At 43.8% G+C, this 16,782-nt stretch overlaps 1 protein-coding gene across 1 annotated transcript in view; it reads left to right on the top strand.

Annotated features, from left to right (window-relative positions):
* LOC110531254 (copine-9-like) overlaps nucleotides 1-16,782 on the top strand; it is an 83,923-nt gene that overhangs the window by 58,549 nt on the left and 8,592 nt on the right. Inside the window, exons 8-16 of the mRNA XM_090185317.1 lie at nucleotides 4,026-4,129; nucleotides 4,359-4,463; nucleotides 5,210-5,251; nucleotides 5,338-5,413; nucleotides 7,199-7,252; nucleotides 7,752-7,813; nucleotides 8,083-8,129; nucleotides 9,490-9,671; nucleotides 16,337-16,464. Coding sequence (XP_090041443.1) covers nucleotides 4,026-4,129; nucleotides 4,359-4,463; nucleotides 5,210-5,251; nucleotides 5,338-5,413; nucleotides 7,199-7,252; nucleotides 7,752-7,813; nucleotides 8,083-8,129; nucleotides 9,490-9,671; nucleotides 16,337-16,464 — 800 coding nt within the window. The remainder of the gene's footprint in view (nucleotides 1-4,025; nucleotides 4,130-4,358; nucleotides 4,464-5,209; nucleotides 5,252-5,337; nucleotides 5,414-7,198; nucleotides 7,253-7,751; nucleotides 7,814-8,082; nucleotides 8,130-9,489; nucleotides 9,672-16,336; nucleotides 16,465-16,782) is intronic.

Genomic DNA, 16,782 nt, shown 5'->3' with positions numbered 1-16,782 from the left:
CAGGCCAGACAAACACTATTTAAAACATTTTAAAGGGGCAACTGGTAATTTGTTTTATTTGAAAAAAATATGTCCCTTTTATAAAGTCCGCTGATGTACATGGGATGCTGTATTCAGCGTTTTAACATATTAAAACAAAAGAAGAGATCAGTAATATTTGTCCAGCCTTTGCTGCTATGCTTGCAGATGTGCATAATATACTGCGACCCTAATCAAAAAGTATTTAGTAACTAACAAACGTTGCTGTAGGTTGTTGTAACATTTAAACGTAAAACATGTTTACATTTGTTTTGCACTGCATGGATTTTTTTATTGAATTTTTTTCACCTTTATTTAACCAGGTAGGCTAGTTAGAACAAGTTTTCATTTTCAACTGCGATCTGGCCAAGATAAAGCATAGTAATTCGACACATACAACAGCACAGAGTTACACATGGAATAAACAAAACATACAGTCAATAATACAGTAGAAAAAAAGAAAACAAAAAGTCTATATACAGTGAGTGAAAATGAGGTAAGATAAGGGAGTTAAGGCAATAAATAGGCCATGGTGGCAAAGTAATTACAATATAGCAATTAAACACTGGAATGGTAGATGTGCAGAAGATGAATGTGCAAGTAGAGATACTGGGGTGCAAAGGAGCAAGATAAATAAATAAATACTGTATGGGGATGAGGTAGATAGATGGGCTGTTTCCAGATGGGCTATGTACAGGTGCAGTGATCTGTGAGCCGCTCTAGCAGCTGGTGCTTAAAACTAATGAGGGAGATATGGGTCTCCAGCTTCAGTGATTTTTGCAGTTCGTTCTAGTCATTGGCAGCAGAGAACTGGAAGGAAAGGCAACCAAAGGTGGAATTGGCTTTGGGGGTGACCAGTGAGATATACCTGCTGGAGCGCGTGCTACGAGTGGATGCTGCTATGGTGACCAGTGAGCTGAGATAAGTCGGGGCTTTACCTAGCAGAGACTTGTAGACAACCTGTAGCCAGTGGGTTTGGCGACAAGTATGAAGCGAGGGCCAACCAACGAGAGCGTACAGGTCACAGTGGTGGGTAGTGTATGGGGCGTTGGTGACAGAACGGATGGCACTGTGATAGACTGCATCCAATTTGTTGAGTAGAGTGTTGGAGGCTATTTTGTAGATGACATCGCCGAAGTTGAGGATCGGTAGGATGGTCAGTTTTACGAGGGTATGTTTGGCAGCATGAGGGAAGGATGCTTTGTTGCGATATAGGAAGTGGAGATGCTTATTGTGAGTCTGGATGGAGAGTTTACAGTCTTAACCAAACACCTAGATATTTGTAGTTGTCCACATATTCTAGGTCAGAGCCGTCCGGAGTAGTGATGCTGGATGGGCGGGCAGGTGCAGGCAGTGATCGATTTAAAAGCATGCATTTAGTGTTACTTGCATTTAAGAGCAGTTGGAGGCCACGAAAGGAGAGTTGTATGGCATTGAAGCTCGTCTGGAGGTTAGTTAACACAGTGTCCAAAGAGGGGCCAGAAGTATACAGAATGGTGTCGTCTGCGTAGAGGTGTATCAAATAATCACCAGCAGCAAGAGCGGCATCATTGATGTATACAGAGAAGAGTCGGCCCGAGAATTGAACCCTATGGCACCCCCATAGAAACTGCCAGAGGTCCGGACACAGGCCCAATCTTTGGGAATCTCAGACGATACGAAAGAGAGGTTGAACAGGCTAGTAATAGGGGTTGCAACAATTTCTGCAGATAATTTTAGAAAGAGAGGGTCCAGATTGTCTAGCCCTGCTGATTTGTAGGGATCACCGGTGCCGTTGAATTCAGCATTGCTGTATGGTGCACTCAAAATATATTGTAGTTGAGTAGCCAGCCTAGACTGCTGCTCAAATGTCTTGTAGTTGAGTAGCCAGCCTAGGCTACTGCTCAAATGTCTTGTAGTTGAGTAGCCAGCCTACGCTACTGCTCAAATGTCTTGTAGTTGAGTAGCCAGCCTAGGCTACTGCTCAAATGTCTTGTAGTTGAGTAGCCAGCCTAGGCTACTGCTCAAATGTCTTGTAGTTGAGTAGCCAGCCCAGGCTACTGCTCAAATGTCTTGTAGTTGAGTAGCCAGCCTAGGCTACTGCTCAAATGTCTTGTAGTTGAGTAGCCAGCCTAGGCTACTGCTCAAATGTCTTGTAGTTGAGTAGCCAGCCCAGGCTACTGCTCAAATGTCTTGTAGTTGAGTAGCCAGCCTAGGCTACTGCTCAAATGTCTTGTAGTTGAGTAGCCAGCCAAGGCTACTGCTCAAATGTCTTGTAGTTGGGTAGCCAGCCTAGGCTACTGCTCAAATGTTGCTGTAATTGGCCTACACGTTTCTGCTTTGCATGGTGTTTTGTTGCAGATTTAGTCATTTGGTTATTCGTTGTCAAGCTTTAAAAACTGATGCCAGACTGCAACATTATAGTAGCCTTTCCCTCGAACACACAAAAGCAGCGCAATTTAAGTTGAATTCAATGCATTTTTGTCAAATATAACATTTTTAACTTCTTATAAAGTTCGTTTTGAAGCGTAAACTGGGAATTTGTTATTTTTTACTGATATTATGATTCTGTTTGTTTCATATCTGCAAAGTAGATAAAACGCTGTCAGTTCCACTTTAATACCTTGAAAAATTATGTGCTTATTGATAGGCTACTTGCAAGTTGGTTCAACCACCGTTATTTTCTCCTGCTTCTTGCTTTTAATTTGCAACAGCACAGGTTTTTATGAACCTTGCTGTTTTCATCTCAGACCTTGGCAACAATGTTTAAAAATCTGAATTTGATCTTCCTCCTGCCATAGAGCTCTAACGGTGTCGGACGTCGTTTTTATGACCAGGCGAAATCATGCAGCAGCATCATTAATATGGACATAAATGTCAAACAAATTAAAAGGGAATGTTAGCTGTCATTTGAGCTTGATGTGACTGGGTTAGCTTTTGTTTGCTGTTGATTTCTAAAATCCCCATTACACTCTGGGGTACACTCTTAGAAAAAAGGGTTCCGAAGGGTGCTTTGGCTGTCCCTATAGGAGAACCCTTTTTGGTTCCAGGTAGAACCCTTTTTGTTTCCATGTGGATCCCTCTGTAAAAATGATTCTACATGCAACCCAAAAGGGTTGTACCTGCAACCAGAAAGGTTATACAAAGGGTTCTCCTATGGGGACAGCCGAAAAACCCTTTAAGGTTCTAGATAGAACCTTTTTTTCCTAAGAGTGTAGGGATAGAACCCTCAACGTTCTTTGGCTTCACTGGGTATGTATACAGTATATACTGTATAAAGCCTGTTTTAGTAAAGGGTTCTTTAATCTCACCAAAATAACCAAAAGGTTCTATATAGAACCCCAAATAATATTTTTTTCTAAGAGTGTATGGTGTTGCTTTTTCATTTCCACTTAAAGTGGAGGTTGGATCGGAGTCACAATTAAAAACGTGTTTCCTGTGGTTATTATGCTGTCCGACTAGCTTTAAATGTTGAAGATCAGAACATTTATTGTACTTTAGAGCTGTTGTCCAGAAGACTATTCTTTAGGGTTATACTTGACCCATGAGATATATCCCAACGGGCACAGACGTCAATTCAATGTACAGTTGAAGTCGGAAGTTTACATACATTTAGGTTGGAGTCATTAAAACTTGTTTTTCAACCACTCCACAAATGTCTTGTTAACAAACTATAGTTTTGTCAAGGTTAGGGCATCTACTTTGTGCATGACAAGTAATTTTTCCAACAGTTATTTACAGACAGATTAACATTATTGTTATTTTGTTATAGACCATTTTTTACTTTAGTTTATTTAGTAAATATTTTCTTAACTGCATTGTTGGTTAACGTCTTGTAAGTTGTCTTCGGGGCATGTGACAAATCAAATTGTATTTTATTTGATGTTCCACGTTGGTTCAACGTAATTTCATTGAAATGACATGGAAACAACATTGATTCAACAAGTACAGTATGTGCCCAGTTGGCTGTTTATGGTGTGCTACGGTGAGATGCTATGCAAAGGTTCTCTGTTGATGTTCTTCTCCAGGACATTGCTACCATGCAGCTGTGTGCCAACAAGCTGGACAAGAAAGACTTTTTTGGGAAGTCTGACCCCTTCCTGGTCTTCTACAGAAGTAACGAGGATGGAACGTGAGTGTAGCGTCCGAGGAAATGTCCTAGTTTCCTAGTAATGTCTAGTTTCATCTACATCTTCATCTTTCCTATGCTTAACCACAGTATGTAATGTAGTCTGTGGGTTCGGTTCTAGCTCTGAGTATCATTTGTCCTCATCTTGGGATTGTCTCTAGTGATTGCTAGTGATATCACCTAAGTACATTGTGAGTTCCTCTCTGTAATGTTCTCTTCAACTCTGTTCCAGGTTCACTATCTGTCATAAGACGGAGGTGGTTAAGAACACACTGAATCCTGTGTGGCAGCCCTTCACCATCCCAGTGAGGGCCCTCTGTAATGGGGACTATGACAGGTTAGAGTGGAGAGGACAGAGGGACAGTATGCTTTGGGTTTCATGACCAATGATAGTCACACCCCCAGCCTGAAGGACAATCTATGACTATGTTGTGTGAAAGGATTGTGGTCATTCGCACATCCATAAAAAACGTGTATGAATATGCTCCCAGTTACCTTTATTGACAGCGTTTCAATACACAAGGACCTTCGTCAGGTCAGGTATGTTGTAGGATATCAATAACGTTGAAACATTGGGACACTTTTTGGGGGAACCAATGGGGGACCTCTACAGTACGAGCAGCAGAATGATGACTTCGACTGTCAGTCACTGGGGGCGATCAGAATAATGCCAGCAGTCGGCCCTGGTTTCCTAGGGGCCAGCACTGGTGTTATTGGGATTGACTCAGAGTATTCACACCACGTTACCACACCATACACTGTCAACGATGCTGATGGAGTCTCTGTGAGTCAGTGTTGTGTTGACAAGACAGAAGCCTACCTCTCATGAACATGTATCAGAATGTCACCTTTTTCTTTAGAAGGAATAGATCTATGGTGGTTGTGTCAAAGGTCATGTTGAACAAAAGAAATACTGTGAGCTCTGAAAGTATTGGGACAGTGACACATTTTGTTGTTGTTTTGGCTCTGTACTCCAGCACTTTGGGTTGGAAATGATACAATGACTATGAGGTGAAAGTGCAGACTGTCAGCTTTAATTTTTAGGGTATTTCCAATATTTTTTTCTTCTGTTTCCCATCCTAGAACAGTGAAGGTGGATGTATATGACTGGGACAGAGATGGAAGGTATTTTTTGTGCACTTTTTGATTTCCACATGAATATCTAATGCTTTGTGAATGTGTCTCATGCCGTCAGTTATTCTTTCCTGCAGCCATGATTTCATTGGTGAGTTCACCACAAGTTACAGAGATTTCTCACGTGGACAAAACCAGTTTAATGTCTATGAGGTGAGCCACAAATGTTTGTTCATTTTCAGGAGCATACAGTGCATTCGGAAAGTATTCAGACCCCTTGACTTTTCCCACATTGTGTTACATTAGACTTTTTCTAAAATGGATTAAATAAAACAATTTCCTCATCAATCGACACACAATACCCCATAATGACAAATCGAAAACAGGTTTTTTGAATGTTTGGCAAATGTATTAACTTTAAAACAGAAATACCTTATTTACATAAGTATTCAGACCCTTTGCTATGAGACTCGAAATTGTGCTCGGGTGCATCATGTTTCCATTGATCATCCTTGATGTTTCTACAACTTGATTGGAGTCCACCTGTGGTAAATGCAATTGATTGGACATGATTTGGAAAGGCACACACCTGTGTATATAAGGTCAGACAGTTGACAGTACATGTCAGAGAGAAATCCAAGGCATGAGGACGAAGGAATTGTCCGTAGAGCTCCGAGACAGGATTGTGTTGAGGCACAGATCTGGTGAAGGGTACCAAAAAATGTCTGCAGCATTGATGGTCCCCAAGAACACTGACCTCCATCATTCTTAAACGGAAGAAGTTTGGAACCACCAAGACTCTTCCTCTTCCTAGAGCTGTCTGCCCGGCCAAACTGAGCAATTGGGGGAGAAGGGCCTTGGTCAGGGAGGTGACCAATAATCCGATGGTCACTTTAACGGAGCTCCAGAGTTCCTCAGTGGAGATGGTTGTCCTTCTGGAAGGTTCTCCCATCTCTGCAGCACTCCACCAATCAGGCCTTTATGGTAGAGCGGCCAGACACAAAACCACTCCTCAGTAAAAGGCACATGATAGCCCGCATGGAGTTTGCCAAAGGGCACCTAAAGACTCTCAGACCATGAGAAACAAGATTCTCTGGTCTGATGAAACCATGATTGAACTCTTTGATCTGAAGGCCAAGTGTCACGTCTGGAGGAAACCTGGCACCATCCCTACAGTGAGCATGGTGGTGGCAGCATCATGCTGTGGGGATGTTTTTTAGCGGCAGGGACTGGGAGACTTGTCAGGATCGAGGGAAAGATAAAAGGAGCAAAATAGAATGAGATCATTGATGAAAACCTGTTCCAGAGCGCTCAGGACCTCAGACTGGGGCGAAGGTTCACCATCCAACAGGACAGCAACTCCAAGCAAACAGCCAAGACAACGCAGGAGTGGCTTGTGGACAAGTCTCTGAATGTCCTTAACTGGCCCAGCCAGAGCCTGGACTTGACCCCGAACATCTCTGGAGAGACCTGAAAAGCTCTGTCATCCAAACTGACAGAACTTTGGAGGTTCAACCGAGAAGAATGGGAGAAACTCCCCAAATACAGGTGGGCCAAGCTTGTAGCGTCATACCCAAGAAGACCTTCGGCTGTAATCGCTGCCAAAGGTGCGTCTATAAAGTACTGAGTAAAGGGTCTGAATACATATGGACATGTTATATTTTATTTGATTATTTAGAAATAAATTTGCAAAAATTCATAACCAGTTTTTGCTTTGTCATTATGAGGTATTTTGTGTAGATTGAGGGACAAATACTTTTTAATACATTTTAGAATAAGGCTGTAACGTAAAAAAAATGTGGAAAAAGTCGAGGGGTTTCTAATGCCAGTATATACCAGTATATGTGGTTACTATTGTCATGAATATCCTTGAATAGATGTGTACATCCATGTACACATTATGAAAAATATCTACCACAAGCATTTTAAGTTCATATTGCTTTTGAAATAACTACTTACTGTGTTTTCTTATCCATGCTTTTATTTTTCATAAACCAGGTTCTAAATCCGAAAAAGAAGGGCAAGAAAAAGAAATACATTAACTCTGGCACGGTAAGTACTTATCTGGCACGGTAGGTACTTATCTGGCACGGTAGGTACTTATCTGGCACGGTAGGTACTTATCTGGCACGGTAAGGACTTATCTGGCACGGTAGGTACTTATCTGGCACGGTAGGTACTTATCTGGCACGGTAAGTACTTATCTGGCACGGTAGGTACTTATCTGGCACGGTAAGTACTTATCTGGCACGGTAAGTACTTATCTGGCACGGTAGGTACTTATCTGGCACGGTAAGTACTTATCTGGCACGGTAGGTACTTATCTGGCACGGTAGGTACTTATCTGGCACGGTAGGTACTTATCTGGCACGGTAAGTACTTATCTGGCACGGTAAGTACTTATCTGGCACGGTAAGTACTTATCTGGCACGGTAAGTACATTCTGCTTATCTGCCTGTCAGCTTCAACATTGTAATGATTTATATGGGTCACTATTGTCATCATACTATCCCCCCCCCCCTCCCCCTGCCCCCATCACTACTATCATCAGGTAACACTGCTGTCCTTCAAAGTGGAGTCGGAATATACGTTTGTGGATTTCATCCGAGGCGGGTGAGTGGAATGTTAATTAGCCCAGGGTCAATTAAGCCTATGCCTGTGTGGATAAACAGCTTGGGAACCCCTGTGATTACAGGCCTTGAACTCACATTGCTTCATCTAACCAGTTAGTCAATTAGGGTCATGGCAAGAGTAATATAACAACTACTCAATAAACTATTGATCAACGTCCTGGTTGAAGAGGTTTGGTCCTCAGAGGGCAGTATTCTAATTTGGATCAAGTTTATCTTTTTAATGATTTTCAACCCCTTCTTTCCCAACAGGACACAACTCAACTTCACAGTAGCCATCGACTTCACTGCTTCTAATGGTAAGTGGAGCTCAGGGCGGTCATTGGCCATCTAAAACATTTAAACACACAGTAGATGAATTTCAAATGCAAATGCATACTAATTACACTACATGACCAAAAGTATGGACACCTGCTTGTCGAACATCTCATCCCAAAATCATGGGCATTAATATGGAGTTGGTCCGCCCTTTGCTGCTATAACAGCCTCCACTCTTCTGTGAAGGCTTTCCACTAGATGTTGGAATATTTCTGCATGGACTTGCTTCCATTCAGCCACAAGAGCATTAGTGAGGTTGGGCACTGATGTTGGACGATTAGGACTGGCTTGCAGTCGGCATTCATATTCATCCCAAAGGTGTTTGATGGAATTGAGGTCAGGGCTCTGTGTAGGCCAGTCAAGTTCTTCCACACCAATCTCAACAAACCATTTCTGTATGGACGTCGCTTTGTGCACAGGGCATTGTCATGCTGAAACAGGAAAGGGCCTTCCCCAAACTGTTGCCACAAAGTTGGAAGCACATATTCGTCTGGAATGGCAGTGTATGCTGTAGCGTTAAGATTTCCCTTCACTGGAACTAAGGGGCCTGAACCATGAAAAACAGCCCCAGACCATTATTTATTATCCACCAAACTTTACACTATGCATTGGGGCAGGTATTGTCGTTGGCACTGCCAGATGGTAAAGAGTGATTCATCACTCCAGAGAATGCATTTCCACTGTTACAGTGTCCAATGGCGGCAAGCTTTACACCACTCCAGCCGATGCTTGGCATTGCGCATGGTGATCTTAGGCTTGTGTACGGCTGCTCTGACATGGAAACCCAATTTTATGAAGCTCCCGACGAACAGTTCTTATGCTGACGTAGCTTCCAGAGGCAGTTTGGAACTCGGTGGTGAGCGTTGCAACTGAGGACAGACGATTTTGGGAAGTTGGCATCCTATGATGGTGCCATGTTGAAAGTCACTGAGCTCTTCAGTAAGGCCATTCTAATACCAATGTTTGTCAATGGAGATTGCATGGCTGTGTGCTCGAATGTATATACCTGTCAGTAACGGGTGTGGCTGAAATAGCAGGATCCACTAACTTTAAGTGGTCTCCACATAAGTTTGTGTATACAGTATATTTAGGTCATTTATGCACATTAAATAACAGGGGTATACTGTAGGTAACTACATGCATCAGCAGGGATCAGACATGGATCTAGCTTCATTTCAGTTGTAGCTATTTGTGTGTCTGTTTTAACTAGCCACTGTGGCTGTGTACTGCTTGCTCTTTGGGGTTTTAAGATGGGTATCTGTAAAGCACTATGAAAATTGCTGGTGGTAAAAATGGCTTTATAAAATAATTTTGATTCGTTGAATTTGTGCTATGTGACAGGTGACCCGTCTCAGCCCACCTCCCTCCACTACATGAACCCGTACCAGATGAATGCGTATGCCATGGCCCTGAAGGCTGTAGGGGACATCATCCAGGACTATGACAGTGACAAGCTCTTTCCTGCCTACGGCTTCGGAGCCAAGTTACCTCCCGATGGAAAGATATCCCACGCATTCCCTCTGGTTAGACACACACACACACTGCTATGATTAGACACACTGTCAGTCCCAAACCCAGAAGGACGTACACATCATGTACCAGATTACAGTAAAACACATCTTGTATCATGTATCAGATTAGAGTAAAACACCTCTAGTATCATGAATCAGATTAGAGTAAAACACCTCTAGTATCATGAATCAGATTAGAGTAAAACACCTCTAGTATCATGTGCCAGATTAGAGTAAAACACTTCTTGTATCATGAATCAGATTACCGGTAGAGTAAAACACCTCTAGTATCATATATCAGATTCGAGTAAAACACTTCTAGTATCATGTATCAGATTAGAGTAAAACACCTCTAGTATCATGTGCCAGATTAGAGTAAAACACCTCTAGTATCATATATCAGATTCGAGTAAAACACTTCTAGTATCATGTATCAGATTCGAGTAAAACACTTCTAGTATCATGTATCAGATTCGAGTAAAACACTTCTAGTATCATGTATCAGATTAGAGTAAAACACTTATTGTATCACGTATCCGATTCTAGTAAAACACCTCTAGTATCATGTATCAGATTCTAGTAAAACACTTCAGAGAGCAGGTCTCTCTAATCGACCTGGCCCGGGTATCCTGGAAGGATATTGACCTCATTCCGTCAGTAGAAGATGCCTGGTTAATCTTTAAAAGTGCTTTCCTCACAATCTTAAATAAGAATGCCCCATTCAAAAAATGTAGAACCAGGAACAGATATAGCCCGTGGTTCACTCCAGACCTGACTGCCCTTGGCCAGCACAAAAACATCCTGCAACTTTTCAGGGAAGTTAGGAACCAGCATACACAGGCAGTTAGGAAAGAAAAGGCTAGCTTTTTCAAACAGAAATTTGCATCCTGTAGCACAAACTCCCAAAGGTTCTGGGACTGTAAAGTCCATGGAGAATAAGAGCACCTCCTCCCAGCTGCCCATGACACTGAGGCTAGGAAACACTGTCCCCACCAATAAATCCACAATAATTGAGAATTTCAATAAGCATTTTTCTATGGCTGGCCATGCTTTCCACCTGGCCACCCTTACCCTGTTCAACAGCCCTGCACACCCCACAGCAACTTGCCCAAGCCTCCCCCATTTCTCCTTCACCCAAATCCAGATAGCTGATGTTCTGAAAGAGCTGCAACATCTGGACCCCTACAAATCAGCAGGGCTAGACAATCTGGACACTCTCTTTTCTAAAAATTATCAGCCGAAATTGTTGAAACCCCTATTTACTAGCCTGTTCAACCTCTCTTCCGCATCGTCTGAGATCCCCAAAGATTGGAAAGCTGCCACGGTCATCCCCCTCTTCAAAGGGGGAGACACTCTAGACCCAAACTGCTACAGACCTATAATCTATCCTACCTTGCCTTTCTAAGGTCTTCGAAAGCCAAGTTAACAAACAGATCACGACCATTTCAAATCCCACAGTACTTCTCCGCTATGCAATCTAGTTTCCGAGCAGGTCATAGGTGTACCTCAGCCACGCTCAAGGTTCTAAATGATACCATTACCGCCATCGGTAAGAGACAATACTGTGCAGCTGTATTCATTGCCCTGGCCAAGGCTTTTGACTCTGTCAATCACCACATTCTTATCAGCAGACTAAACAGCCTTGGTTTCTCAAATGACTGCCTCGCCTGGTTTACCAACTACTTCTCTGATAGAGTTCAGTGTGTCAAATCGGAGGGCCGTTGTCCGGATCTCTGGCAGTCTCTATGGGGGTGCCACAGGGTTCAATTCTCGGGCCGACTCTCTTCTCTGTATACATCAATGATGTCGCTCTTGCTGCTGGTGATTCTCTGATCCACCTCTACGCAGGTGACACCATTCTGTATACTTCTGGCTCCTCTTTGGACACTGAGTTAACTAACCTCCAGACGAGCTTCAATGCCATACAACTATCCTTCAGTGGCCTCCAACTGCTCTTAAATGCAAGGAAAACCAGCTCCGTCGCGGACCACGATGTCTTGCTCCCAGACAAACTAAACCACTTCTTTGCTCGCTTTGAGGACTATACAGTGCCACTGACACGGCCCGCTACCAAAACCTGCGGGCTCTCCTTCACTGCAGCCAACGTGAGTAAAACATTTAAACGTGTTAACCCTCGCAAGGCTGCCGGCCCAGACGGCATCCCCAGCCGTGTCCTCATAGCATGCGCAGATCAGCTGGCTGGTGTGTTTACGGACATATTCACTCAATCCTTATCCCAGTCTGCTGTTCCCACATGCTTCACGAGGGCCACCATTGTTCCTGTTCCCAAGAAAATGAAGGTAACTGAGCTAAATGCCCCGTAGCATTTACTTTCGTCATCATGAAGTGCTTTGAGAGTCTAGTCAAGCACCATATCACCTCCACCCTAGACCCACTCCAATTTGCTTCCCGCCCCAATAGGTCCACAGACAACGCAATAGCAATCACACTGCACACTGCACTAACCCATCTGGACAAGAGGAATACCTATGTAAGAATGCTGTTCATCGACTACAGCTCAGCATTTAACACCATAGTGCCCTCCAAACTCGTCATTAAGCTCGAGACCCTTTGTCTCGACCCCGCCCTTTGCCACTGGATCCTGGACTTCCTGACGGGCCGCCCCCAGGTGGTGAGGGTAGGTAACAACATCTCCACCCCGCTGATCCTCAATACTGGGGCCCCACAAGGGTGCGTTCTCAGCCCTCTCCTGTACTCCCTGTTCCTCCATGACTGCGTGGCCATGCACACCCCCAACTCAATCATCAAGTTTGCAGACAACACTACAGTGGTAGGCTTGATTACCAACAACGACGAGACGGCCTACAGGGAGGAGTGTGGTGTCAGGAAAATAACTTCACACTCAATGTCAACAAAACAATGGAGATGATCGTGGACTTCAGGAAACAGCAGAGGGAGCAGCCCCATATCCACATCGACGGGACAGTAGTGGAGAACGTGGAAAGTTTTAAGTTCCTCGGCGTACACATCACAGACAAACTGAAATGGTCCATCCACACAGACAGCGTGGTGAAGAAGACGCAGCAGCGCCTCTTCAACCTCAAGAGGCTGAAGAAATTTGGCTTGTCACCAAAAGCACTCACAAACTTCTACAGATGCACAATCGAGAGCATCCTGTCGGGCTGTATCACCGCCTGGTACGGCAACTGCTCCGCCCACAACCGTAAGGCTCTTCAGAGGGTAGTGAGGTCTGCACAACGCATCACCGGGGGCAAACTACCTGCCCTCCGGGACACCTACACCACCCGATGTCACAGGACGGCCAAAAAGATCATCAAGGACAACAACCACCCGAGCCACTGCCTGTTCACCCCGCTATCATCCAGAAGGCGAGGTCAGTACAGGTGCATCAAAGCGAGGACCGAGAGACAAAAGCTGTTTTTCAATCTCAAGGCTAAACAGCCATCACTAACATTGAGTGGCTGCTGCCAACACACTGACTCTTCTCTAGCCACTTTAATAATAAGAAAATGTATGTAATAAATGTATCACTTGCCACTTTAAACAATGCCACTTTATATAATGTTTACATACCCTACGTTACCCATCTCATATGTATATACTGTACTCTATACCATCTCCTGCATCTTGCCTATGCTGTTCGGCCATCACTCATTCATATATTTTTATGTGCATATTCTTATTTATTCCTTTTCACTTGTGTGTGTATAAGGTAGTTGTTGTGAAATTGTTAGATTAGATTACTTGTTAGATATTACTGCATGGTCGGCACTAGAAGCACAAGCATTTCACTACACTCGCATTAACATCTGCTAACCATGTGTATGTGACAAATAAGATTTTATTTGATATCAGATGAGAGTAAAACACCTCCAGTATCATGTATCAGATCAGAGTAAAACACTTATTGTATCATGTATCAGATTAGAGTAAAACACCTCTAGTATAATTTATCAAATTAGAGTAAAACACCTCTATCATGTATCAGATCAGAGTAAAACACTTATTGTATCATGTATCAGATTAGAGTAAAACACCTCTAGTATCATATATCAGATCCTCATACTGTACTTCTCCTATTAGCACCTTCAATACGTGTGTGTGTGTGTGTGTGTGGTGTGTGTGTGTGTGTGTGTGTGTGTGTGTGGAGGGAGGAGGGAGGAGGGGGATTAATGTGTGTAGTTGTGAGTGTTAGTGTGTGCTATAATCTGTGTTTCATGTGTGGGAGAGGCAGGAAAAGGAAGCAGGGAAAGAAAGTGGGAGGAAATGCCAGAGAGAACACTGTCTCAGGGCCATATTCAATCAAATTGGCTACTCGGTTTCAGGATAAGAGTGGCGTTTTAAAGGGATGGGGCTGATTGTGCTGCCAATCATGCCCTTGTTTGGCCTAAGAGCCTCAGCTGGGTTCAATCACGGGCTGGGAAGGTGCTGGAATGTGTCTGACAGGGCGCAGAGAGGTTTTTGGCCATTGCAGCACACAGTGAAGTATATGGAGAGAAAAAAGAATGATGAAAAAACAAATAGAGAGAGAGACTGGCAGACAAATAAAAGTTACTCTGTACATTTCCATTGTTTGGCTTTAAATACTTTCTCTCCACTTAAACGTTTACGTAAAAGAAATGATTTCTCAGATAATTCAGATTCAGAAGACAAGGACATTGTGACAATGTATACTGAACAAAAATCTAAACGCCACATGTAAAGTGCTGGTCCCATGTTTAATGAGCCCGAAATAAAAGATCCCGGAAATGTTCCATACATACAAAAAGCTTATTTCTCTCGAAATTTGTGCACAAATTTGTTTACATCCCTGTTAGTGAGCGTTTCTCCATTGCCAAGATAATTAATCTAACTGACAGGTGTGGAATATCAAGAACCTGATTAAACAGCATGATCATTACACAGGTGCACCTTGTGCTGGGGGACAATAAACGGCCACTCTAAAGTGCGTCACACAACACAAAGCCACAGATGTCTCATGCTTTGAGGCAGCGTGCAATTGGCATGCTGACTGCAGGAATGTCCACCAGAGCTGTTGCCATAGAATTGAATGTTAATTTCTCTATCATAAATTGCCTCCAATTTCATTTTATTTTATTTATTTAAAAAAATAAATGTTTACCTCTTTTTCTCCCCAATTCCGTGGTATCCAATTGGTAGTTACAGTCTTGTCTCATTGCAACAACTACTATACGGACTCGGGAGAGGCGAAGGTCGAGAGCCGTGCGTCCTCCGAAACACAACCCAACCAAGCTGTACTGCTTCTTGACACAATGCCCCCTTAACCCGGAAGCCAGCTGCACCAATATGTCGGAGGAAACACCGTACACCTGGCGACCATGTCAGCGTGCACTGTGCCCGGCCCACCACAGGAGTGTGCGATGGGACAAGAGCATCCCTACCGGCCAAACCCCGATGATGCTTGGCCAATTGTGCGCCACCCCATGTGTCCCCCGGTCGCGGTCGGCTGCGACAGAACCTGGACTCAAACCCAGAATCTCTAGTGGCACAACTAGCACAGCGATGCAGTGCCTTAGACCACTGTGCCACTCGGGAGGCCCCCTCCAATGTCATTTTAGAGAATTTGGCAGTACGTCCAACCGGTGAGTGGTTTGCTGATGTTAACGTTGTGAACAGAGTGCCCCATGGTGGCGGTGGGGTTATAGTATAGGCAGGCATAAGCTACGGACAACAAACACAATTGCATCTTATCGATGCCAATTTGAATGCCCAAAAATACCATGATGAGATCCTGAGGCCCATTATGAGGGTATATGTTACCATGTGGCGTTTATTTGTGTTCAGTGTACATTGTCACAATGTCTTTTTCTTCTGAAACTGAATTAATGAGAAATAATTTATTTTAGGTAAACGTTTAAGATTAGGCCCTAATGCATTTATTTCAATTGACTGATTTCCTCATATGAACATTAACCCAGTAAAATCTTTGAAATTATTGTATGTTGCGTTTATATTTTTGTTCGGTGTATATACTGTAAGTGAACGTCTCAAGGTCACCCCTGAAGGTGTATGTCTGTAGGATCAGATATCTTCACCACCAGCAGTAAGCGTGCCCAGACATTGTCTCAATGCAGCTGTGAGAGCGCTCAGCTCGCTGAGAGAGGACCTGAGTGAGGACAGGGTGTGGCGCAGGGGCCAAACCTCATCGCCTCGGTGACAGCTGGCCACACGCGCTCAGCAGCCAGCTCATCTCCCAGCCTTGCGGGGGACTCCCAGCATCCTCTCACTTCCTCCTGAGGAGCCTCTCCAATCACAGGCTCTGTTCCGCTGGCTGCTGTTGTCAAGCCAACAGCTTTCTATCTCTCTCTGACCTGCAGAATTACTTCCCAAACAACAACAACAACAAGCACAGGAGCTCCGTGAACAGGGCTGGTCGCTCTCCAGTGGCTAGTGGAATATTAACGTCCCATATTAATTATAAATAGAACCTTATTTATTATTTACATTTTTTTTGTGGCAGGCACTTGACTTTTTATTGTTATTACCACAATGCACATTTAGATCTTACTTTTCCTGAGCCTTGTCTTTGAAAGAAGTGGATGTGTAAAAAGTGGGTTGATGGTTGAGGTTTGGATCAACGGTGAAACAATTTACCATGGCGTTATTGATAACTGAATGTCTTGAAGTACGTAAAGGCTGACATGGTGACGTGCATCTCTTCCTGTTCCTTGCAGAGTGGTGACAATGAAAACCCAAACTGTGTGGGGATAGAGGGAGTATTGGAGGCGTACTTCCAGAGCCTCAGGACAGTCCAACTCTACGGACCCACCAACTTCTCTCCAGTCATCAACCAGGTGGCACGGTAAGGAGATTACAATGGGCTAGACCTGGTGATCTCTGACCCACTATATATGTTCATTATGATCTCAGGAGACAATACAGAACACTGCTGCCTAATGGTTCACATAGCAGCACATTCATACATACTAGAGTAGAAACACACATCCCCTGGAGTTGCAAGGCTAAACTATGTACTTGAAGCTGTGTTCTCTGCCAGACTTTTTCACCCCTAGGCAACAATGCTCTCCCTTTCTGACTAGCAGACTGATGTTTTCCCCTCTCTTGCAAGACTGCTGCTCTCCCTCTAGCAGACTGCTGCTCTCCCTCTAGCAGACTGCTG

This window comes from Oncorhynchus mykiss, chromosome 9 (assembly GCF_057628025.1).
Source record: "Oncorhynchus mykiss isolate SJ-2025 chromosome 9, ASM5762802v1, whole genome shotgun sequence".
Lineage (NCBI taxonomy): Eukaryota > Metazoa > Chordata > Actinopteri > Salmoniformes > Salmonidae > Oncorhynchus > Oncorhynchus mykiss.
This window is presented reverse-complemented; position numbering and strand designations above follow the sequence as displayed.